Source organism: Macaca fascicularis, chromosome 3, assembly GCF_037993035.2.
Source record: "Macaca fascicularis isolate 582-1 chromosome 3, T2T-MFA8v1.1".
Lineage (NCBI taxonomy): Eukaryota > Metazoa > Chordata > Mammalia > Primates > Cercopithecidae > Macaca > Macaca fascicularis.
The window spans coordinates 99,505,279-99,531,280 of NC_088377.1; the positions used below are offsets into that span (position 1 = coordinate 99,505,279).

Here is a 26,002-nt window from a genome sequence, read left to right on the forward strand (position 1 = left end):
AAGGTTAATATTGTTATGTGTGAACTTGATCCTGTCATTATGATATTAGCTGGTTATTTTGCTCACTAGTTGATGCAGTTTCTTCCTAGCATCGAAGGACAGACAAACATTTTGACATGTTTTTGCAATGGCTGGTACCTGTTGTTCCTTTCCATGTTTAGTGCTTCCTTCAGGATCTCTTGTAGGGCAGGCCTGGTGGTGACAAAATCTCTCAGCATTTGTTTGTCTGTAAAGGATTTTATTTCTCCTTCACTTATGAAACTTAGTTTGGCTGGATATGAATTTGTGGGTTGAAAATTCTTTTAAGAATGTTGAATATTGGCCCCCACTCTCTTCTGGCTTGGAGAGTTTCTGCTGAGAGATCTGCTGTTAGTCTGATGGGCTTCCCTTTGTGTGTAACCCGACCTTTCTCTCTGGCTGCCCTTAACATTTTTTCCTTCATTTCAACTTTGGTGAATCTGACAATTACATGTCTTGGAGCTGCTCTTCTCAAGGAGTATCTTTGTGGCATTCTCTGTATTTCCTGAATTTGAACGTTGGCCTGCATTGCTAGGTTGGGGAAGTTCTCCTGGATGATATCCTGCAGAGTGTTTTCCAACTTGGTTCCATTTTCCCTGTCACTTTCAGGCACACCAATCAGACGTAGATTTGGTCTTTTCACATAATCCCATACTTCTTGGAGGCTTTGTTCATTTCTTTTTACTCTTTTTTCTCCACACTTCTTGCTTCATTTCATTCATTTGATCTTCAATCGCTGATACTCTTTCTTCCAGTTGATCGAGTCGGTTACTGAAGCTTGTGCATTTGTCACGTAGTTCTTGTGTTATGGTTTTCATCTCTATCAGTTCTTTTAAGGTCTTCTCTGCATTGATTATTCTAGTTATCCATTCATCCATTCTTTTTTCAAGGTTTTTAGCTTCTTTGCACTGGTTACGTAGTTCCTCTTTTAGCTCTGAGAAGCTTGATCAACTGAAGCCTTCTTCTCTCAACTCATCAAAGTCATTCTCCATCCAGCTTTGTTCTGTTGCTCGGGCCCAAGATGGCCGAATAGGAACAGCTCCAGCCTCCAGCTTCCAGTGTGAGTGACACAGAAGATTGGTGATTTCTGCATTTTCAACTGAGGTACCATGTTCATCTCGCTGGGGAGTGCCGGACAATCAGTGCTGGTCAGCTGGTGCAGCCCGACCAGCGAGAGCTGAAGCAGGGCGAGGCATCGCCTCACCTGGGAAGCGCAAGGGGGAAGGGAATCCCTTTTCCTAGCCAAGGGAAACTGAGATATACAACACCTGGAAAATCGAGTAACTCCCACCCTAATACTGTGCTTTACCAAGGGTCTTAGCAAACGGCACACCAGGAGATTATATCCCACACCTGGCCGGGAGGGTCCCACGCCCATGGAGCCTCCCTTGTTGCTAGCACAGCAGTCTGAGATCTAACTGCAAGGTGGCAGCAAGGCTGGGGGAGGGGCGCCCACCATTGCTGAAGCTTAAGTGGGTAAACAAAGCCACTGGGAAGCTCGAATTGGGTGGAGCCCACCACAGCTCAAGGAGGCCTGCCTCTGCAGACTCCTCCTCTGGGGACAGGGCATAGCTAAACAAAAAGCAGCAGAAACCTTGGCAGAGGTAAATGCCCCTGTCTGATAGCTTTGAAGATAGCAGTGGATCTCCCAGCACAGAGGTTGAGATCTGAGAACGGACAGACCGCCTGCTCAAGTGGGTCCCTGACCCCCCTCAGCCTGACTGGGAGACATCCTCCACTAGGTGCAGACTGACACCTCACACCTCACATGGCAGGGTACACCCCTGAGACAAAGCTTCCTGAGCAAGAATCAGACAGCAACACTCACTGTTCAGCAATATTCTATCTTCTGCAGCCTCCGCTGCTGATACACAGGCAAACAGGGTCTGGAGTGGACCTCAAGCAAACTCCAACAGACCTACAGCTGAGGGTCCTGACTGTTAGAAGGAAAACTAACAAACAGAAAGGACATCCACATCAAAACCCCACCAGTACGTCACCATCATCAAAGACCAAAGGCAGATAAAACCACAAAGATGGGGAAAAAGCAGTGCAGAAAAGCTAGAAATTCAAAAAATCAGAGTGCATCTCCCCCTCCAAAGGAATCCAAGCATCTTTCGATATCAAAGGACACAGAAGAAAAACAAAAACAAAAAATAAACCAGAAAATAGTCCCTTCAGCTCCTGGGGTCAGATCTGAGGAGTCAGAGTTAGGAGTGCCTGACTGCACAGATACTCACACCCCCTAACATCTCAGCAGGTTGCATCCTCCACCTGCCCCCTAACCCCACCTTTGCCCCTAGGTGTGACTTCCATGGATTTTCCTGAACCTGATATTTGGAGGCCCTAAAAGAGCCCCAAGTAGCCCCTCTCCTCCAGCTTCCTTAGGACAGAGTAGTGGAGCTGGCTCTGTGCTAATGGCCAGCTCTGATGTCATCTCACTGTACTTTCCCATGCTTTAGAAGAATTATATGTGCACATGCGTTTCTCCCCTTGAGGAACTCACAGGACCTGGTACACACTAAGACTGAGACCCCTGTTTACCAAACTGAATTAAACAACAAGGGGAAGGGGGCACTGATGGAGGGGAGTTGGGAAGGGTAGGGGATGCAGATACATTTACCACTGGGATTACTTTGGCCCTGGTTTCAAATCAAGAGCACTGTGTAGAGTTGTACAGTATGTGCACTACACAAAGACGCCTCACTGAGGGAGTGAGAGAGAGCCAAAATCCAGCCCATATTCCATTTGCCAGTCTGTGCGCCCTTGGATCTGCATCCACCCAGAAATCTTGTCAGGTTCCTTGGATTCTCTGTGCCTCAGTTTCCTCATCTGTGAAATGGGGATAACAACTGCTGGTTTGAAGGATGCTTTTTCTCAACTCCCAGTGTTTTCTAGAAGTTTGAAGAGGGCTCTGCTAGTCTGGCCCACCTGGCCATTCTCCCCCTCTTTAATCACTCCACCCTAAGGGAGGAATTGTGAATTATATAACTGATAAATTCCATAAAAAATAAAAGGCATTTAGGCTCAGCTTTGCACTTTTTCCTCTTGGAAGTGGGCTGCTCTTCCACAGGCAGCCCCTCCCTACCATGTGTTATATGAGAATACCTACCCTGGGCCCACGATGGGAGGTTCGCTTGAGCCCAGGAGTTCACGACCAGCCTGGGCAACATAACGAAATCCCGTCTCTACAAAAAATACAAAGCATTAGCCAGGTGTGTGGAAATTAGTGCATCTGTGGTCCCAGGTACTTAAGAAGCTAAGGTGGGAGGATCGCCTGAGCCCGGGAGGTCAAGGCTGCAGTGAGTTGTGATTGTGCCACTGCGCTCCATCCTAAGTGACAGACTGAGACCCTGTCTCCAAAAAAAAAAAAAAAAAGTAAACCAAAGACATTTCCAAACAAAAACTAGAAAAAAAAATTAACATACCTGCTAAAAAAAATACTAAAGGAAGTTATTCAAGTAAAAAGAAAATAAAAATGCCATAATTATTCCAACTAGAATAAAAAATTATCAGACTAGATTTAAAGTTCCAAATACATGCTGCTTATCAGAGATAAGCTTTAAATATATACTAGAAGGAAATCTCAGCAAATATCAAAGGATTGTAATCATAAATAATATATACAAATAATTACATAAACAAAAAATAATGTATAAACTATATATATAAACAAAAAAATACCCTAAATATATGAAATTAGTAGTACATGTCTAAATAACCCATGGGTTAAAAAAAAAAAGAAACCACAATGGGAATTAGAAAATATATTAACTAAGTTATATGAATATTTAACATATTAACTTATGGAATACAGACAAAGCATTACTTACAGAGAAATGTGCAGCTTTAAAAGATATTACAAAAGAAGAAGGCTGAGAATCAGTAAACTAGGAAATAATAGCAAATCAAACTCAAAGAGAATAGAATTAAGAAAATAATAAAAATAAGAGCAGAGGTCAATGAAATAGAAAACAAACAGAAAGCCAAAAGTTTTCTTTGAGTATATTACACAAATGACAAATTCCTAGTGAGACCAGTTAAAAGAGAAAGAACATAAATTACCAATCTCAGGAATGAAACAGAGACATAACTATAGATCTTACAAACTTCAAAGTGATAATAAGAGGATAATATAATTATACAATTTTATACCAATAAATTAAAAACATATATATATAGTGGCCAAAGTCTTTGAAAAAATACAACTTGCCAAAACTTACACAAGAAGAAACTTGAAATTTGAATTCAAAAGATTTAACTGAATACATAATTTAAACCTTTCAACCTAATGCACAGAAAATTTCTCCAGTAAATTCTCCCAAATATTTAAGGAAGAAATCACATCAATCTTATACTCACTCTTCAAGGGGATAGAAAAAGAGGGACCACTTCTAGCATAACCTAGGTATCAGCAACTGACAAAGCTGTTGCAAGAAAGGAAATATGCCCGCCAATCTCCTTCATAAACTTATACATAAAATCCGTACACGAAATATTAATAAGTCAAATCCAATGATATACAAAAAGATAATCTATCATAGCCAAGTGGGATTTATTCTTAGAATGTAAGGTTGGTTTAACATTAAAAAAATCAATCAATGTAGGAATCATCAAGGCCTACTGTAAAGAATAAAAGTAAGCATAGGGTGAAAAATAAAATAAAATAGAAATAATGCCCTAAGGGATCCTTGTGGGAGCTGATTCATCACTGTATCTCTGGCTTCCCACAAGAAACTCTTAGCCACGTCTGCCTGGCCATGTTGCTGCAGGTATGTTTTGAGCCCATCTGCCAAAGCAAGCTTGTCCAACCTGCAGCCCACATGCAGCCTAGGACGGCTTTGAATGCAGCCCAACACAAATTCATAAAGTTTCTTAAAACATTGAGGTTTGTTTGTGATTTTTTTTAGCTCATCAACTATTGTTAGTGTATTTTATGTGTGGTCCAAGACAAGTCTTCTTCCAGTGTGGCCCAGGGAAGCCGAAAGGTTGGACACCCCTATCTAGAGCATTCTTCAGCTTTCCAGGTGTGTGAGCTCTGGCTGAGTTTTCTTCCTGGTAGACCATAACAAACTCTGCCTTGCTGGTTACTTCTCAGGCTTGTTCTGAGAGACCAAGAAGCCTAAGAAGGCCCCTTGGGAGCCATTAGGGACTAGACAACATGGGAGAGGTGGAGTTTCTTTTTGAAAAGCCATCACCTTTGCGTGGCACACTCACCTGACAGGTACGGGCTGGCTGCCCTGCCGTTTGAACGCTCTTTCCAGCCTCTCCTGGGTCATCCTGGAATTACCACCAGGCAAGTAGAGCTTCAAGGGCATCCTGTCCACGTCTGTGCTGCCATCCACCGTTGGGCTGTCCTCAGAAAGATCTCTCGGCCTGGCCCTGTCCCGCGGGGGCAGCCCTTTGCTGGGCAGATGGGGAGGGCTGCTGGCAGTGCTCTTCCGCTTTTCTACGGTCAGTTCACTAAGCTGACCCAGAGAGGTCCTGGAGGGGGAGCTGCTGCTCGAGGCCAGAATGTCCTGTTGGGTACGGACAAAGAGCTCAGGGACCTTCCGGCTCTCTTCTTGGGGTTGGGTGGAGCTGCTTGAGGGTGAGGACCGTCTCAGAGAGTGTCTGTGAAAAGAATCCTAAAGGGAGTAAGGACAAAAGCAGTGAGGACCCTTGAGGGGAGCTGGAAAACACAGATCCCACTTCAAGCATTTGCCCATGATGTGATGTCTCTCCCAGGAATGTATTTTCCCACCCCTGACTCTTTCCCTTAAAATCCTGCCTATTCTTTGAGGAGCTACTCAAATGCTGCCACCTCTGTGCTTTCAGTGATGCACGCCCCACCTGCCGGAACCTCAGAGCAGGCCTGGGCCTTTCTCTCGCAGCCCCTACAGAGAGCAGGTTCATGCAGCAGGTGAAGCCGTCACTCCAGTCTGCATTACCACCTACCAGCTGTGTCACCTGTGGCAGGCTGCTTAACTTCCCTGTCCCTGATTTCCTCACCTGTAATATAACCAGTCCACAATCCACTACCTGTCATTTCTAAATCCCAAAACCAGGCTGGGGATGGTGGTTCACGCCTGTAATCCTAGCACTTTGGGAGGCCAAGGCGGGCGGATCACTTGAGGCCAGGAATTCGAGACCAGCCTGGCCAACATGGTGAAACCCCATATCTACTAAAAATACAAAAAAATAGCCAGGCCTGGTGGTGCATGACTGTAATCTCAGCTACTCGGGAGGTGGAAGCAGGAGAACCACTTAAACCCAGAAGGCAGAGATTGCAGTGAGTCGAGATCACATTACTGTACTCCAGCCTGGGCCAGCGAGACACCGTCTCAAAAAAAATAAATAAATAAATCCCAAAACCTCTGAAAATGAAAGGTTTTTAAAAATCCTGTGGTAAATTCTTAACTGTTGTGAGGCTGCTTATAGTCTTTTTAAAATGTGAATATTCACTCTTACATGGAGTTGCTGAAATGGTCATGTTTTTTGCTCATGGGGTGCTACCACAAACCCTACAAAAGGCATTATGTGGTATGTGTCTCATGCACTGTACTTCCTTTCCAAATTTAAAATATACATATATATAAATTCCAAAAGACATCCAGCCCAAAGGTTTTGGACGAGGGATGAGGCAACTGTAGTACTTCTCTCCGACAAGACTGTACAGAGGATGAAATGAGACCCGTGCAAGGCACTAGCACAGAGCCAGACGTACTGCAGCAGTCAGCAAACGCTCACTACTCCTACATGTATTTGCCCTGTGCCCACTTACATATGGTCTTAACCCCCTCCTGATGGCAGAGGTCATTCTTAATTTGCCTCTGGTGTTCACAGGGCACCCAGCTCAGCAGCGTATACCTAATAGGCACTCAAGATTTGCTTAGTGTTTGAAATGAAGGAATTCTAGAGGAGTCAATTAAATATCCAAATATCCTCCCTTACTGTCAAAGATTAGTGGAGGAAATGGGAACTCGTGTTGTTACTAATGGGAGGGTGGGGAGACAAAGACAGACATACCAGGCTTTTCCTTGGTTTAAAATTCTGAACCTCTCAATATTTCCAGAAATAATCCAAGACCAAATAGTAAAGCCTGGGCTGGAATAAGGAAACCTTAATTTTGTAATGTTCTGGCTAAGCAGACATTACTAAGCACTATAAACCTCCTCCCAAAGCCACTCAGGACATCCCCTGCACAAAGTGGGGAAGACATTAGTCATCATTCCCAAGGAGACTCAAACTTCTGGCCGAAGGGAGCTGGAGCTGCTGCAGGGAGCCCAGCCTCTTAAGTCATTCTTAAATACAGAAGTGATGTAGTAAAAATGATGAAATACCCAACAATCTTTGGCTCTTTTCTCCTGAGCAACCAGTAAGTATGGCCAAGGTACTCAAAGGCCACAATGTCCCTTCTAGAGAATCTGGCGAATTCTATAGCAACCCTTCCTTCAACATCCTTTGCGGGTTTCAGATACCACCTCCCAAAACAATTACCAAAAGGAGAAGTTTGCAGCAATGCCCTCGGCGGCGAAGCGGGTCCAAGCCATCTCCCTCACAGCGCAGGTACAAAGGGGACCTCCACTGCACACACTTGATGATCAGGACGTCATGCTGGGACAGGACCCTGGTGTTCCTCTGGTTCACTGGTCCCCAGAGTAGTCCACCAACCCCTAAGAGTCCCTAGAGCCTTTTAGGGAATTCAAAACTATTTTGATAGTAGTAAGATGACACAATTTACCTTTTTCCACTGTGTTGACTTTGTGCACGAAGCAACAGTGGGAAAAACTGCTGGTCCCAGGTGCCTTTTTCCACTGTGCTGACTTTGTGCACAAAGCAACAGTGGGAAAAACTGCTGGTCCCAAGCACGAAACAAAGCAGTGGCACCAAACTCTACTAGTGCCCAAGGCCCTCTTTACCTGCACACTCACAGTGAAAATAGGTGAACAAAGTGCTGACTTCACTGAGGAATGTCCATGCTGACACATAAAAAGTATTCATTTTATGCCCTTAGACTCTCCAGCACACATCTCTTCAACACCCTGAGTGATACAGTGGGAGGGGCGTGCAGGCATTCCGCTGAGCATGGAGGATGGCAGCTGGCACTGCACGACTGTCTAGGCTGCGAGTGAGCTTGCTGGTTTTTTCATGGAACCACTGACAGACAAACTATGGTTACTCAAGCGTGGGTATTTGGCAGGCATTTTCTTGAAAATCAATTGAGCCTGTCACCTCAAGGGAAACAAATGGTGTATTTTTGTCAGTGATAAAACACAAGCTGTCAGGTAAAAATTAGAATTTTGGAAAACTTCTAACTGCCACTGTGAGTTTGAGAGCTTTGCAATACTTAAAAACTTCTTGGATCAGCTGGGAGTGACATCAACAAATGAAATTCTTTGGTGCGATTTTCTTTTTGTCTAATGAGATGTGTCCACATTTGGAAGATCTATATAACTCAGTAACCAATATTTTCCAAATGACCAATATATCAAGTTACTAAATCTTTCAGGGGTAAAAAATTCAAAGTGCAAGACATACCAAGGGAAATTGATAAGGTACAAAAAGTTCACTGATATGGTTTAAGATTTCACATTAAGAAACTACAACTTGTCTAGTTTCGGTGTAGCATCAAAAAAAAAAAAACCTCAGTTTTCTGAAAAGACTATTAAAATACTTTTCCCTTTTCCAACTGCTTATCTAGGTGAGGCCAGATTTTCTTCACACACTTCAACCAAAATACCATATTGCAACACGCTGGATGCAAAAGCAAATATGAGGCTTGAACTATCTACTACTAAACCAGACGTTAAAGAGATCTGCAAAAATATGTAAAACAATGCTACTCATCTCACTAATGTTTTGTTTTGAAAAATGTATTTTTTATTAAAATATATCATGTTACATGTAATAGGTTTAGTACTGTTATTTTTAATGATTTTTGTAAGTATTTTTAACTTCTCACTTTTAATTTCAAATATAGTAAATAGCAATAGACACACCTACATAAACAAAAGCTCTTTGCACTCCACAATAATTTTAAGAGTATAAAGACAGCCTGAGGCTAAAAGTCTAAGAACCACTGATGTAAGTCTAAACTGTCACCCAGGCAGGGCTCCTTCCACAGTGTCCCCAGCAGATGGGTGACCTAACTTCCCTTTCACACAACTAGCTGAGTCCTTTTCAAAACAAACTTCACTGCTGAAGTGGCTCTGACTAATGGAGGGCTCCTATACCAACCTCCATCCACTGGTGCCAGTTGTGCTGTCTGGAGCCACCAGGCAAGGCTACACCACTCAACCCAACAATGGTGCCAGCAAGCACACACCACGCACTACACAGAAACACAACAGTGTCCTGCTCTCAGGAGGCTTACAGACTAAGCTCAAGATTGCAAACAGAGTTTATCTCACATGGAGACAGGCTATTCCAACCTCCATATTCAAAGAAATCTCTTACATTCTGCCAATCTCCCACAAGATTAAACATCTCTAAACCTTTTAATTTCCTCCAAACTGTTCACCATTCTAGCCCCTTTCCTCTGGACAGGGTTCAGTTTATGAATGTCCTTCTTCAACAAGAAGGCCTAGGATGGGGTATGACACCAAGGTGAGCTGTGGCCTGAACTACACAGTGGCGGGCAGGCTCTTCCTTGATCTGGACCCCAAGATTGCATGATACTGAAATCCCAGAGCCCTAAGGGGCCTCAGACAGCTGGTCTAATAGAAGAGACTGCAGCCAAGAGAAATAAAAACCTTGACCAAAGATCCCACAAGATGGAGCCAGGGGCAGGGAGAGGACTCACTTCTTTCTGTCCTAATTCCAAATGAACTGAGAGAACAGTGCCAGCACCTACACCACACCTAAACATACAGCAGGTAAGTGAGAGCGCAGGTGGACACAGACACCTATTTTTTGTTGGCTCAGGCTCCCTGATTTGACTGACGTGGCACTTTGAGTTTGGTGTTTACTTTTGCTTTGCTTTTCTGTTTGTTGTTTTGCAAACTTCTTTTACATATGTCTCTGATTTGGTTTTGTCTCTCTGCCTAATGGAACTCTACCATGGTCACCCTGTAAGGGAGACTATAAAACAACAATGTGAAATTTTTAGAATCTTTTTTTGAAAGAGAAAAAAATAAAAGCAGAATAAATGAAACCATAAGGCTTTGGGGTTTTAGTCCCTTTTAACTATCATGTTTCACATTTATTTTAAAAGATGCTCTCTGGTTTTTTTCTTTTTTTTTTTTTTTTTCTTTTTTCTTTTTTTTTCACACAGGGTCTCACTCTTGCCCAGGCCAGAGCACAGTCACATGATCACAGCTCACTGTAGCCTCAACCTCCCAGGCTCAAGCAATCCTCCCCACTCAGCCACCTAAGTATCTAGGACTACAGATGCACACCACCACACCTAGCTAACTTTTTAATTTTTTGTAGAGATGGGGCAGTGGGACAAGTGTCTCCCTATGTTGCCCAGGCTCAATTCCTAGGCTCAAGCGATTCTTCCACCTTGGCCTCCCAAAGTGTTGGGATTACAGGCGTGAGCCACCACACTCAGCCTGAAGATGCTCTCTAAACCTGGATAGGTTCTCCACTCCTGAATTGCAAAGACAAAGCTGAGCAGGTATTCTCACCCAGCAGAGGAATAGAAAACCATGGCATCCACCTCACAGACAAAATGGGTAAGCTAAGGGCAGGAAAGGAGACCTGCTCAAGGCCTCATGGGTCACTGACAGTCGAGCCAGGGAGAAAACAGAGGCAGTGTACTTCCCACCCCACGCACAGGCCTTCTTCTCGGACTGTCCTGTGGGGTACCCCAAATAAACCCAGGCGTGCCTTAAGCCTGGCCCAGTCCTCAGCCTCCAATCTCATAACAACAGAAAGAGCAATAGCCCCACCTGTGGGGAGCTGGCGATGGGCCCAGCCATCATGCCTTGCACAATCAGACCAGACTTTGGCCTGGAATTCTCTCCCATCCTCTTCACATCCAAGGAGGGCTCCAAGTGAAGCTTGTCCGTCTTCTCCCACGCAGAAGCCAACATAGGAGTTTCACCCAGAACCGTCTGCATGGGCTTACTTTTGTGTGGAGGCCTTTTAGATGATACAAAATTACCAAGTACATCTCCATCAAGATTGTCATGTCTGTGAAAAAGGAATATTTCCATTAAAACAGACTCCCCAGAAGGAATCAATAACAAAGATAGCAAATTCCACATTCAATGGGCACTCAAAGCAAGCCCATTAACAAGTCTATGATGACTTCTAACCAGCCAGTGCATTATCATGAAAGACAAGGAACAGACAATACTCTGGTATCAGGGCAAGTCTGCCCTACAAAATAAGGCCAGTAAACAAGCAAACAAATTCAGAGATGATGAGCCATAACAGGACTCCTCAAGTCCTTAAGACTAAAGAGCGTCCTTAGTCTTCCAGACCTGAATGACTAAGGAAGACTATAATCTTTCAGTACAGTCATGGGGTATGTGAAGCCCCGCCTTGCCGCACACCACTGAGAGGCGTGGAGAAGACCCACAGCAAACTTGGCATTCCCCGCTGTTCAGTTAAACCTGGAGTCAGGTGTGCCAATGGCTGTGTGTGTGTGTGTGTGTGTGTGTGTGTGTGTGTGTTAGAGAGAGAGAGAGGAAGGAAGAGAGCAAAAAATAACAAAAGAAGGTGAGAGACCGTGAGAATAAGCACACACTCAGAAAGAACAAGAGAGAGAGAGCCCACGAGACAAAGAGAAAGACCCAGGCAAAGGGGAATCTTACCTCTGATCACCCAGAAGCCAGCACTCCTGTGACACAGGCTCAGCTATTTTCTACTACTGGGCTCTGCCATAAATGGGTACGGCCCCCTACCCTATGCTAAGCTGCTTACCAGGCACTGGGTCACATGCGGGAGGGCAGTCGTGTGTGCTGAGACTGGGCCATGTTAAGCAGAGGAAGGGACTGGAACCAGCCTGGGGAAATCCCAAAGGGCTCCCAGAAAAGGCAGCACCTGAGTCTGAGAGAATCAGGCAGCAAGAGCTCCCCAGGAGAAGGCCCAGCCCCAGCACACAGGCCTCCAAGGCAGAATGTGCTCAGGGGAGCAGCCGGGGCTGGTCAGGAATGGGGTTCTGCATGGTATTCTAAGGAGTTTACCCTGAAAGCTGCAGGGAATGTCCGAAGCCCTTTGGCCGGGGAGCGGCATGGCCAGACTCCTTTCGTGGAAAGCTCACACTATCTTAGGGTAAGGGTGGATTTGAGGGAAGATCACTAGAGGCCTGAAGACCAGGGAGGGAAGATCACTAGAGGCCTGGAGACCAGGGAGGGGCTGTAGGAGTTAACCAGGAAGAGAGGATGGGAGTGTGAACTGAGGCCCTCGCCGGTGGGCAGAGAAAGGAGGAAAGAAGGAAAGTGCCTACTATCACTCTGGGTGAAGAGCTCACAGGACTCACAGATGCAGAAGATGACAGATAAGGAAGAGGCAAGAACACCTACATTTTTGGTTTGGGTAACTGGGTAGGACGCAGGAGCTTCAACTTCCTAGTTGCTTTTTTATTGTGTCAGAAATATTTCACTTCCCAGCCAGGCAGTGAGTGCCTTGGAGGAAGAGCTTCTTCATAGCCCCTTACAACCCTGCACCTCTGAATCCTTAGGCTAATTGCTCGTCATGGTCCCACCTTTTGGCAGCTTGACACCCATGCCCTGACTTTCAGCGACCTTCAGGAAAGGAAATGCTTTTCCATGGAGCCAGAAGACAGCACCCATTCCCAGGAAGTTAAGCTCACTGCTGGGGACTGCAGTGTCTTAAGGTCGTAATTTAATGTCATTGTTTCCCAGATAATAGAGGTTCAATCAAGATGCCAATTCATTTTCTTCCTAAGATTTTTTAAAGAGCTTATTTTTCAGATTTTTCCCATCTCTACAGTGTTTTGTTGCCTTTTAGAATACCAATACCATACCCCTGTTTTTAAGAAAATCAAATAAAGCAAGTGCTTGAACCTTACAACCATGGAATTTAAAATAAACACAGTGAATCGTAACTACTCTCCATCGCAAAGTAGTCCATTCTGACAGCCTCAACAGGATAATAACACTACTTCACAGCAGAGATTTTGAAAACACGGAGTGTGGGAAGCTGAACAGTGACCCCCCAAAAGATATTCACATCCTTATCCCTGGAATCTATTAATCCATTTATGCCAGAGGTTGCAATTTTTTGAATTTTTGCATGAGTGAAAAATCAGACCTTGGCGATGACCTTGAGCAGTAGGATATAAATAACTCCCACATGCTTAGTGTTCCAATAATGGAACACTAGGGATAAGTGGGTTAACCCACTTATGGTTAACTACGTAAGTGGGTTAGCTACACAGTAAAAGGGATTTTACAGATGTGATTAAATTAAGAGTCGTAAAATGGGATTATCTGGTGGACCCAATGTAATTACAGGGGTCCTTCTTAGAAGGAGACAAGAGGATCAAAGGTAGTAGTAAAGTTAGCAGATGTAACAACACAAGCAGAGGCTGGAGCGATGTGCTTTAAAATGGAAGAAGGGGCCAAGAGTCAAGGAACATAGGTGACCTCTAGAAGCTAAAAAAGAAAAGAAAATGGATTTTCCCCTCAGAACCTCCAGACAGAACCAGGCCTGCTAACACTTTGCCTTTAGTCTAGTGAGACTGATTTTACACTTCTGACCTGCAGAACTGTAAGAGAATAAATTGGTATTGCTTTAACTACTGTGAGGATTAAATTTTATATGCCAATGTGGCTAGGCTGTGGTACCCAGTTGTTTAGTCAAGTATCAATCTAGCTGTTGCTGTGAAGGCATTTTGTAAATGTGATTAACATTTACAATCAGTTGACTTTAAGTAAGGCAGATTATCCTCAGTGATGTGGGTGGGCCACACCCCATCAGGTGAAGGCCTTAAAAGCAAAATCTGATGTTTCTCAAAGAAGAAATTCTTTCTCAAGATTGTAACATGAAAATCCTGTCTGAGTTTCCAGATTTCCAGCCTGCCCTACAGATTTCAGACTTACCAGCCCTTACAGTCCCATCAGCCACCTCCTTAAAATAAACCTTTTTTTTTTTCTTTTTTAAGAGACAGTGTCTCACTCCATCTCCCAAGCTAGTGTGCAGTGGTGTGAACATAACTCACGGCAGCCTTGAACTCCGGGGCTCAGATGATCTTCCCGCCTCAGCCTCCTGAGTAGCTGGGACTGTATGTGCACACTGCCACCCCTAGCTAATTTTTTTAAAAGTTTTTGTAGAGACAGGGTCTCTCTATGTTATCCAGGCTGAACTTGAACTCCCAGCCTCAAATGATCCTCCTGCCTTGGCCTCCCAAAGTGCTGGGATTACAGGCATGAGCCACTGCACCTGGCCAAACTTCTTTATATATATACATACAGGTACATATACATATAGATATACACACGCACACACATACACACACACACACACACACAGGGAGACCATATTGATTCTGTTCCTCTGGAGAATACTGACTGAAACAGCCATGAAATACATAGTAATTTGTTATAGCAGCAATAGGAAACTAATAAACAGAATAATGGGAAAAGATACCTGGCTTTGCTTGTTTCTGACAATGATGTTCTCCATCCTGCATCTTCATCTGAAAGGTCATATATATTTACCAGTGTAGTCTCTGAGCATCTCAATGGCACTTTGTTATTTTTCTTTGGAACCGAGAGTGCAGGGATTGGAGTATCTTGAGTGAAATTGTTAGCTGTATTTCCAAAGTGATCCAGAAAGTATCTGGTGATGAGTTCAAGACTTGTTTTTAGAGGATTTTCCTTTGCCTATCATTGGGAGAGAAAAAAAAAAATCATTAATTTATATACAGCTTCACGGAAGAGTGGAAAAAACAACTATTCCACTTCTTTGAGTAAGTTTATCAACTTCTCACTCATTCATACAAGCTTTCAGCCAACATTTACTGGCCACATATTATATATGTCAGGTACTATGTTGGGTAGGGACACAGAGACAAAAACAAAATCTCTACCCTAAAAGAACTAGCATCCAGTGCATGAGACAGGTGATTCAATAAACAACTAGAATAAAATGTGATAGCAATAGAGGCATGCCCAAGCAAATTTCCTCTTGGTTTTTTGCTCCAAGGAATAACTTTATAAAATATATATCCCTTCATTTAACAAACAGAGTCTGTAGGGAACACTAACCCTATAGATTTGTAAGTATTTGGGGCCTGAATATTTTTTTAGCTTGTAAACTCTGCATCTAACACTGAAACCAGCGACGACAGAGACAACTGAATAGAAGGTTAACGTGAAGAGCACAGAGAAGCAGTCAGGACCGACACACTTTACACCCCAACCTTAAAAACAAAAGGCAAATGAAAGTCTTCAGTACTAGGTTTTGGAATTAAACGATACCAGTATTTTCCAGCCCCGCCTATACCAAATATTCCCTTTGGACGTTTTTTAAAAATACAGATTCTCACACCCTACTGATACTATGCCAGAACAGCAAAGATGTAAATTCCCGTGAGTAATTTGGATAGACACAGCTATTCATGCAACAATATGCAGGCTGGCCTCAGGGACCCAGCCATGTGTCAGTCGCCAAGCCACTCGCCCAGTAACACCCAGGTCCTGCCGAGCCGTGGCTAGACATGGGGCACTCTGTGATTTTGCAGACTAGCAAGGCACCTATCAAGGAGCCTAGCAGAGCAGGCCCTCGAGGCATGCCAAGTCCTCCGCCTTCCTAGTCCTCTCATCCATGCAGCAGGACTCGGGGACTAAGACCCACAGCCCATGGACTATGACCAAACCCAACAGATTCATCAGACAAAATCCGGGACAGTTTTACTATTTTTTTCAGTAAGAGATACAAACAAAAACGATTTTGTCTAAGATTAAACGAAGCTTACAATAAAGAGAGTTAGGGGAAAGATACTATATTTATTGTAGCTTCTTGCTTTTTCTCTCAATAAGAGAGACTTAAGCCCCTGAATTGCCTGATTATCCCTTAAGATTTTTCACATCACTTGGCTCACAACAGACACAGCCTTTATATGAATCTAGATATTGTTTTTCAAGATCTCAATTTACATAGGCATTTTTATCTATCCTATACCTAATAGTTTAAAACAAGTTACTGGAAATATTAACATTAAATTGCAGGGTTTTCCTGGAATCAGGCTAGCTCTGTGCTGAATGAATGTCAAAATTATTATGTAATAGATAGACTAATGCGTAATTTTCCTGTAAAATATACACTCCAATTCATTGTATAACAGCTAATAACTGCTGTATAAATCATCAGTATCTCATGAAAATATCTTAAGTATCTTAAGCTAACAACTACTTTAGGGAGACTATATTACAATGAGGGGATAAAAATAGCTTCAATGTCAAAGGCACTTTTGGGAAATTAGGTAAGGTACATTTATGTTAAAAGCCCAATGTGACCAGAATGGTTAACTGAATTTTCTGGGTAGCTGTCCCACTCTCTGTACAAAATTCTCCTAAAGTGTACAGTCCATTCTCCTGCCTTGGAATACAGCAGACGGAGGATTGCAGAGCATCTGCTGCCTGGGTCACCAGTCTTTCCACAGGACTTACAAAGTACCTGCTACAGGACAGGAGATACAGGTGCCTGCATGTCACCCCATGACCCAGAGGACAAAGGCCTTCTATATGATGTCTTTACTGAGCCTGAGAGACTTCACCTGGCTGCCAATGCCTACTTCTCCTCAAAGGGGAGCACGACAATTTCTAGCAACCTGAGTGCTCCTGTAGGTGCCAGTTGTTTTTAGTTTATATGTTTGCCTGAAATTCCATCCTTCACTTTATTGAGAGATGCCTGACCTAGGTTCCTCCCCGGCCTAGGACGTGTATTTGCATAGTTTTCAAATGGTTCAGTGGATCCACTGGGTGTCTCAAAAAATAGCCTTGGTCCTACCACCATACAAATCCAAACTGCTAAAGTCCATTTGAAAAAATCACTCCTACAATAGGACGGGGAATCAAAACACCTGGTTCTAACCTCATCCCTACCTGGTAACTGACTGTGAGACCTTGGATAGCCAACTCTCTCTGGCTCACAGCTCCCTCCTGAGAGGACGAAATTGATCAGCGGTTTAAAGTTGGACCCTGAGAGGCTAGCCGAGAAAGCAAGACCTCCTTTTCTCAACTTCAAATAGAGCATTTTCCCTTCTTGGCTTTGCATATTGGATTTCCACGTGAGATATCATTTTATTGCTTTTTAAAAAAATTGTGATAAATGCTGAACTGTATCATTTTCTTTTTGACTCTGATACTATGCACAACCACAAGGCAAGATTTGCTGGACAGCCCATTCTTTTTCTGTCTTCATAACAGATTTAAAAAATTAAGTAGAAAGTGTAGCTTCATTCATTTGTATAGTCATTCATTCATTTATTCCACAAATATATACTGACTATTCAGTATACCATCGGACAACACTTTATGTATGGGGATATAATAGTGAACAAAAAGACTGCATTTCTGGCTTCTGCTGTGTCCAAGGTATTGGGGGAGGCAGATACTAATTTTAAAATCACATAAATATTCTATTGCCAATGTGATAAACACAAAAACAGGAAAACTATAGGGTGCCATGAAAGCCTGTAATAGCAGGTTGGGGAGATCAAATATGGGGGACCAGAGATTTCTTCCCGCCCCAGAAAACGTGGTTCCATTTGCTTTCCCAACTCTAATGCACCGGGGTTAGCTGAACTCAATTCCCTCCTCTACCTAAATTATATGTCACAGGAGACTCAAGACTAAGGTATTACTCAGAACTGAAGAAGGAAACTCTTACACAAGCAGGGAATGGAAAATTTTAGTATCACTGGATACGATATTCTTAAGTACAGTCTTACTAAAAATAGCCTTGTGTGGGGAGGCGGGAGCACAGGGAGTAACTGTGGGAGGCTGAGCACTGCCACAGGCTCTGTTGAAAATGAGCCCGACAACCCCACACACACACACAACACGCCAATGGGCGGCACCAGCTGACCGAGGCGGAAAACCCACTCCTGCTGGGGGTCTGTCCGCACTTGGGGGGTCCGTTTCTCTCTGACTACAAGTGTGGCAGGCCAAGAGCGCCTCAAGCCTCTCCTGTCACCGGCAAGGTCCGTGAGTGCTCTGGCAGCGCCAAGCTCAGTTCCAAGACTCCACACCACACCGTAGAAAGCACATACCTTGTTCTCCTTATAGAGAAATTCGAGATGCAAAACCTTTCGAAGATCATTTCTGTTGTTTATGCTGAGGTCAGAGCGTGGGCGTTCCTGGTCCATGGTCACACATGTCTTCTTTAAGCCCTGAGGGAAGAAATCTGAATCGCTGTTTACCATCTTAAATCAAAGCCCGCTGTTCTCATAAAGCACAAGCAAAAGATTCCTGATGTGCACCAAGATAATTCTCATATAACCTTTACACTTGACATCACCTCTGCAATTATCAATATTATTCTGATTCTTAGAACAGCCCCATGGGCTAAGTGAAGGCTGAAGTTTTCAGGCCATTTCACAGATAAGGAGTGAGTTCAGGACTCGCGCACAGGAGTCCTGGGTTTGGTCCCAGATTTGGAATCACAGTATATGAAGCTTTAAAAATAAATGAAAGAAAAAACATAAACAAAAGGCTACTATTCATTCCCTTCACTCTCAGATGGGGAAACCAGGAGACAGGGTTGACTTGCCCAAGGTAACACAATGGAATCACATCACAGGCGGGGGTTGTAACCATCCCAGTCTGTGAGTCCGTGACTCTGGGACCCAGGCCCATGGGAAGCTCTTGGTAAATGTCTGCTAAGTCACCAGCAAAGCCACTTTCCATCATCCCACCCTGAACTGCCAGAAGACCAAGGTTCAAGGCCCAGCTGAGACATGCTCTAGCAGTGGAAAATCTGGGGTTGGGGAAGTGAGAGTCCTGTTCGCAAGTGCCTGGCTTCTCCATCTGAAAAACAACCACAACTTTCTGTCCACCCCACTGGGCCATGGTGATTGTCAAATGGCTGGAGGCTGAGAACATGCCTCACCAATAGCTCAGCCTGGTGTTAGCGGTGTTCCTTGTTCTTAATAGATTCCAGACCCCCAGTGCTGCACAGGCTTCAGCTTCTCACAGAGCCTTTGTGTTCAGAATTTTACAGAGGCTCTAGCTGCTGGGGAAACATGACAAAACCCATGCCCACCATGAATTTAGGTAAGAAGGTCAATTTGGGAATCTAAAAGTAAGAACACAACCTTGAAACAAACAGAGGAAAGAGGAGGCCGTAGGGAAGGGAAATGGAGAGAAATGGACATATGTGTCGGAAAAAAGGTGGACTAGATGCATCAGGAAGAATCCGTTTGAAGGAGAAGTGGGGTTCAAAACCAACCACCCGCATTTCATCTGGGCTTAACCTTGGCTTTCCCTCCAGCCAAAGTGATGTGGAACATGCTATAACGAGGGTCTTTCTCTGATGGATAATTCTTTATGTCTGTCAACAGTTCAAATCGGCAAGCCCTGGCACATTTAACAAACCCCACCCCCACCCAGGCTCTAGAGTGTGATGCGCACCAGCATTTGAAAACCACTGGGGGCCTGGGCATGGTGCCATAGACCTGCAGTCCCAGAACTTTGAGAGGCTGAGGCAGGAGGAATCCTTGAGCTCAGGACTTCAAGGCCACAGTGAGCTATGATTACACCACTGTACTCCATCCTGGATGAAAGAGTGAGACCCTGTCTCTAAAAAAAAAAAGAAAGAAAGAAAGAAAGCAGAAAAGGAAAGAAAAGAAAAAAAACGAAAAGAGAAAAGAAAAGAAATACCATTGGGGTAGAGAACAAGGGTGCCTTTGGGAGTCAGTCATTCCTCAGTCCCATCCAGTCCACTCAAACTTCATTTGCCCAACAAACACCTGTCATGCACCTCCTATATGCCAGGCTCTGTTCTAGATGCAGGAGAGACAGAAGGAATAGGAGCTGATGTTCTGTTGGGAAAGTAGACCATAAATGTATGGTATGGCAGCTGCTAATACATACTACTAGGGAGACAAAGCAGGGAGAGGGAAGATAAGGACGAAAGTCACTGTTTTAGATAGTCAGCTATTTGTTCAGCATCATCCACATGCTCACTCCTGTCCCAGGTTCCCTATCTGTGAAACGAAGGGAACAGACCACTAGTCCGTAAGTCCAGTTGCTAGAGGCAGAGCAGTGAACAGATGAAAGTCCCAGTCCTCAGGGAACTTGCACTCTACAGGGGGAGAGACAACAAATATAGTATGATACGGGGAAAAAACACACAAAATAGTATAAGGAGACAGAGAGAGCTAGGGTGGGTGTGGGGATGGGCTGCTACTTTATCAAAGGTGGTCAGGAAAGCCATCATTGATTGATGAAGGAATCAAAAGAGCAGGCCACCCGGACACTTGGGAGAAAAGTGTTCCAGGCAAGGAATAGCAAGTGCAAAGGCCCTGAGTCAGTTGCAAAAGGCCAGTGCATCTAGAGCTGCATGGCAGGGGAAGGGAGGTAAGGAAGTCAGAAGTCACCCAGAGACTCATAAGGAAAGGCCTTGTGGGCTTTTGTGAAATGGTAAGGCTACTATTTCAAACCGACATATTTTTGAAAGATCACTTGGCTGCTAGGTTGAAAATAAACTGTAGGAGGCAGAAGATTAAGGAGAAACCATTTAGGAGGCTACTGAACAATTCACAACTCACATGAAACACAAGGGTTGCTTGGAGCAAGGTGTTTGCAACAGAAGTGGTAAGAAGTGGCTACATTCTGTATGTGCTCTGATGACAAAGCCAGCAGATTTGCTGATGGACTGGATATGAGGTGCACAAGAAAGGAAAAACCCAAGAATAATTCCAAAGTTTCTGGCCTAGGCAATTAGAAGGACAGAGATGCCATTTATTCCAATGGGCACAGTTGTAGGAAGAACAGGAAATCAGAAATTTAGTTTTGGACATTATGATAAATATATATTTTTTCTTTGTCCCAGGTTCCCGGCACATAAATTCTAAAACCCTTGGAATCTCCAGGGTGATAAGAATGTCCTCTGTATGCTAATGTGATGACTAGTGGCTGGGGACCCCTAGATGGCTTCAGCATAGGGGCTGGTCACCAGAAAAAGCAAACCTTGATTAGAGGTCTGGAACTTTCAGCCCTACTTCCCAACCTCCCAGAGAGGGAAGAGGAGCTATAGATTGAGCTAACCACCAATGGTCAATGATTTAATCGAACATTCCTATATAACAGAATCGACATAAAATCTCCTGAACGATGGGGTTCAGGGAGTTCCCAGGTTAGTGCTGGGAGGACAGCGTGCTGAAGAGTGCATGGAAGTTCCATGACCCTCCACCCATACCTTGCCCTATGCATCTCTTCCATCTGGCTGTTCCTGAATTGTGTCCTTTATAGTAAACTGGTAAATGTAAGTAAAGTGTTTCTCCGAGTTCTGTGAGCCATTCTACCACATTATTAAAACTGTGGAGGGGGTTGTGGGAACCCTCAATTTATAGCCGGTTGGTCAGAAGTTCAGGTGGCAACTTGGGACTTCTGACTGTCATCTGAAGTGAGGGCAGTCATGAGCCTGAGACCTTAACCTGCAGGGTCTGCACTAACTATAGGTAGTGTCAGGACTGAATTGAATTGTACAACACCCAGTTGGTGTCTGAAGAGTTGGAGACTTAGTTTGTATGGAGGAAAAATCCCCCACATGTTTGATGTCTGAAGTGTAAGTAGAAACACTATCAGAGACATGTTGAGATGCTTGTTAGCCATCCCAGCAGATACGTAGAATAGGCAGTTGGAAGAATTAAAGAGTTCAGGGAGAGGTCTCAGCTAGAGATAGACATTTGGGAATTGTCAGCATATAGATGGTATGGGAATCCACAAGACTGGCTGAGATGTCTTGAGAGTGAATAGACAGGAGAAGAGAAGAGAGCCATAAACTGAGTCCTTGGGCCCACCAGAGTGCACAGGACAGGGAAACGAGGGGCACCAGCAAACACGTTGAAGGGAGCACCCAGAGGAGTAGGAGGAAAGCTAAGAGGGACAGTCTCCTAGAAGACAAGCATAAGGACACAACCAACTGTGACAAACATAATCATTAGATCAAGAAGGGCAAGGACTAAAATTTCCAGGTTAATAATGGCCCTAACAAGAGCTATTTCCATGGAATGGTGGGGACAAAAGTCTGATTAGAATGGGTTTGTTTGAGAAAGCAGAGAAAAGAATTAAAATGAGTAGACACAGCTCCTTTACGGGGTTTCTATATAAAGGGAGGAAATAATAAACCAGTAGCTGGGGTTTGGGGGTCAAGATGGGATTCTGCAGGAGCACAACGTATATGTGCTGATAGGAGTAACCTAGTACAGGAGGGAAATGCATGGTGCAGGAGACAGCGACATCCCTGAGCACACAAAAGGGGGCATGCACACGTGGAGGGGCGGGCCTAACCAGGGGTGTGGAGAAGTCATCCACAGGAACACCAGAGAGAGCACAGTGAATGGTGCAGACCCAGGAAGGTGAGCAAGTGTGGTAGTGGGAGCCTGTTGGACTTCTCTCATGACTTCTGTTTTCTCAGCGAAATTAGATGGGGAAGGAGCTTTGGGGTTTGAGGAGAAAGAAGGTATGAAATGGTCATCCAGGATTTGAGAGAGTAAACAGGCTGGAGAGCTGCGACCAGGTGGGCAGACACCCATAAGGTACCACAAGGGTGAGCGGTCATGGATTTAGAGTGACACCATCAACATGGTGGTGTGTTTCTCTCCAATCCCATTCAGCTCTAAGTGTGGAGCAGGGCGAGTGGAATTTTACTGCCAGAAGAGAATGATGAAGGGAGAGAAGGGCAAAAGAGCTGCGCCTGTTATGGAGGGTGCAATTATAACGATGGGTGGGTGAGAAGTAGGCGGGTAACGGTAGGCCCGAGGGACTGTGAACAGTTGGCAGGAACAATGCAATATAGACGTGGTGAGGCTGGAGAAGAGTTTATGTGGGGCTACGAAGGGGGACAAGCTGGAAATTTTGACAGGTGGGAAGCTTGGAATTGAGATTACAGAAAGGGCGCAGTACTGGTAACGACAAGCCCAGCTCATGACCATGGGGCAGGGTGGCAGAGGGAGGATGGCACAGTCACTGCAGGAGTGGAGCCACGGACCCAAGAGGCTGGGGCAGCAGAAGAGTCACCTCAGTGGACTCTGCCATCTCTAGGAAACTATCATGACTCTCCCTGAGGGCAGACCACACTTGGTGACTTCAAGTAGGCCAAAGTGGCTGGAGGGTAGAGGGCGGAGCAAGCAGTCATGGAAGATGAGGTCCGAGTGTAGCCAGAGTCAAGTCATGGAGAGACTTGAAGTCTAATTATGATGGGAAGCCAGTAGAGGGGTTTGAGCAGGGGAATTACATGGTCTGACCTGCTCACCCTGGGCAAGTTTCTTGGCCTCCTGGTCTCACGATAATTTTATGTGAAAGGGAATCCTTATACCTATCTTTCAGGACTGTTATGAGAATCTGAGACAACAAACCATCACCTTCCGGGTACCGGGCACCAAGGTGGCAGCTCTCTTGCTTACGACTGCTGGGTGCAATGACTGCCTGCACAAAACCCTGTGGGGAACACGCTGTCTCTGCCCTGGAGCAGAAGGCGATGAGAAAGCAGTATACCTGGGCTGCAGCCCCAGCTCACCATGACCTTCTGAGTAACTGTGGGCAACTCCTCTCTACTCTTAGGATCTTAGTGTGCCCAGATAAAACACGGGAGGGAGAGGTGACGAGGGGAACTTGGCCATGTCAAGTAGGGGGTTGGAGGGAGGGATGCGGGAGAGGCTGGAAATGAGATTGAGATGGTAAGCTGGGGTCAAGCTATAGGGCAGGCTTGGATGTCAGTGAGGACACTGGACTTCATTTGTACTCAAGAAAGAACATGAGGAAGCCCCTCTTAAGAGTTTTGTTCAGTGAACTAGACTTAAAAGAAATGATGGTAACAGTCAGCTTCCCAGGGTGTGTCAATTGATATCCAGCATGCAGCCAGGACTTGGTGATGGCGGGTCAATTAGCCATAAAAACAGGGCAGATGCGACAAAGCCAAATGCATTTAAAATTTTTTCAAATAAAAATAAATCATAAAAAACACACAAAGACACTTTCCAAACAGGTGCAGTTCAGAGACACCTGTTTGGTGTCAGAGGCAGTGAGGGTGGGAGGAGGTATAAAGTTGAACACCTACGTGCACATGGCATCTATATGTCAGATCCAGTGCTTGGGAGCTGCCCATATGTTATTATTAATCCTCATTCTAAATCTGCAAAAGGTAGGTCTTATTTTCGTGTTTTACAGATAACGAAAGTGAGGCCTTGAGTAAAGTACTCAGGTTCACACTGCAAACTAGTAGCAAATATTTGAACCCTCTCCATCTGACTTCAAAGTCCTTCCCCTTTCCTCCATTCAAAAAATTACGTGTATGAGTTTTCATACCAGACAAGTGTCCATCGCCCCAGCCCAGTATGACATTGCAAGGGTAGACAAAACACACAGACTGCAGCCCTCAGTCACCACGTGTTGAAAGAACTGATGTATGTCCCCCTCCACTACCACGCCTAAGACCCCCCGGCAAGCTCCTTCCCCACGGAGGTCCCCATCTCCACCCTGAGGCCGGATGACAGCTAAGGACCTTCCAAGCTTGTGGGCGCTGCAGAAACTCTCCTGGGACAAGACAATAGGAAAACTTACAAAAATTAAAGCAACCACTGGAATTCCCACTGTTGACTAAAATGACTAAGGGCTTGACCGTCAAGAAATTTTCTGGGCCTTTGGGGTTCCCTCTGAGGAGAAGTTCTTTCCGAGTGGGGATCCTGACTTGCGTGGGTCGCGCACGGAGGCCGGCAGCCAGGCTGGGGCGCAGGCCCGCCCGCTGTGAGCCCGCGCTAGGATTGCTTGGCGCGGTCCCGGATCCCCCTTCCCAGCTGCCGCCTCCCCGGAGCGCGGATTCCCCCGGAGGGCAGCGGACCGGCTCAAACCCTGCCTTGCGGAAGCGCCCGCTGACGACGGCAGAAACGCCTTGTGGGAAATGTAGTTTCCCCTGTCCCGGGAAAGCGGCGCTCTTCTGGGGCATCTTTGGAGCAGACAGAAGGCAGGGAACGGGCGCCCTCCCAGAAGGTGCAAAGCCTTCAGGGGAGACCCCGATGATCCCCCCAAATTAGAGCCATTTCCCGGGTTTTGGAGGGGGCGAGCCGTTACCTTTCTGCTGAGGAACTCTCTGACCAAGGAGGCGGCCACCTCCTCCACGAAGAGGGTGTCCATGGCACTGGCTCTGGCTGTGGCTCTGCCCACTAGGCCCACGCCGGGCCGCAGCACCCGGCAGCTGGGTCGGTCGGGCGCAGTATGGCCGCGTTGCCGTGGCGACGGCGGCGTCGGCGCTGCGAGAACTCCTCCCCTTCCCTGGGGACTGCTGGCTGGGGCGGGAGGGAAGGGGTGGAGCGTCCTGCAAACTCGTGTCTCAGAGTGGGAGGCCGCAGCCAGGACGCCCCGGTGTCGCCCAGGGCACCGCCCACGGGCTCCGGGCTCGGGGCCTCACTCTGACCCTGGCCCTGGTCGTCCGAGAGGCCTAGGACGAATTACCGCTCTGCTCCGAGGCTCCGTTTTCCTAGACGTAAAATGGGAAGAATGCCTGCCTCCTTGTTTCTGGAGGACTAAACTCACAGGAAAGTGACCCCCTCAGGTCCACCTTCAGCACCACCGCCCCCTCTGGGGCCACCAACGCTACTGACCTGGCGGGCCTGGACCATGGGGGCAAGAAAGCCCAGGATTCTGCTTCTTGGGGACCGAAATTAAAGGACATGTTCCTCGCCCCCTTGATGCCCGCTTTCCCGTAATGAGACTGCCATTTATTGATCACCAAGCTCTTAACTCGCGATTGCACTTTTAATCCTTACAACTTCCTGGCTAGGTGGTTACTGTTGGCCCCATTCTTTAAAACGAGACACGAGATTCAGAAAGGCTAAGATTTTGCTGAGGCCCACACAGCTGGG

The 26,002-nt window shown here is 45.5% G+C and overlaps 1 protein-coding gene across 16 annotated transcripts in view; it reads right to left on the bottom strand.

Annotated features, from left to right (window-relative positions):
* MINDY4 (MINDY lysine 48 deubiquitinase 4) overlaps positions 1–25,357 on the bottom strand; it is a 131,309-nt gene extending 105,952 nt beyond the window's left edge. For all 16 annotated transcript variants that reach the window (XR_012432559.1, XR_012432557.1, XR_012432558.1 and 13 more), the window contains exons 1-5: positions 25,212–25,357; positions 18,191–18,310; positions 14,563–14,798; positions 10,893–11,136; positions 5,236–5,645 (exon numbers count right to left, since the gene is read on the bottom strand). Coding sequence is in view for 8 of the 16 variants with exons in the window: in XM_015447578.3 (XP_015303064.3) it covers positions 5,236–5,645; positions 10,893–11,136; positions 14,563–14,798; positions 18,191–18,310; positions 25,212–25,274 (1,073 nt within the window). In the remaining 8 variants the exon portion in view is untranslated. The remainder of the gene's footprint in view (positions 1–5,235; positions 5,646–10,892; positions 11,137–14,562; positions 14,799–18,190; positions 18,311–25,211) is intronic.
* Positions 25,358–26,002: the final 645 nt, after the last annotated feature.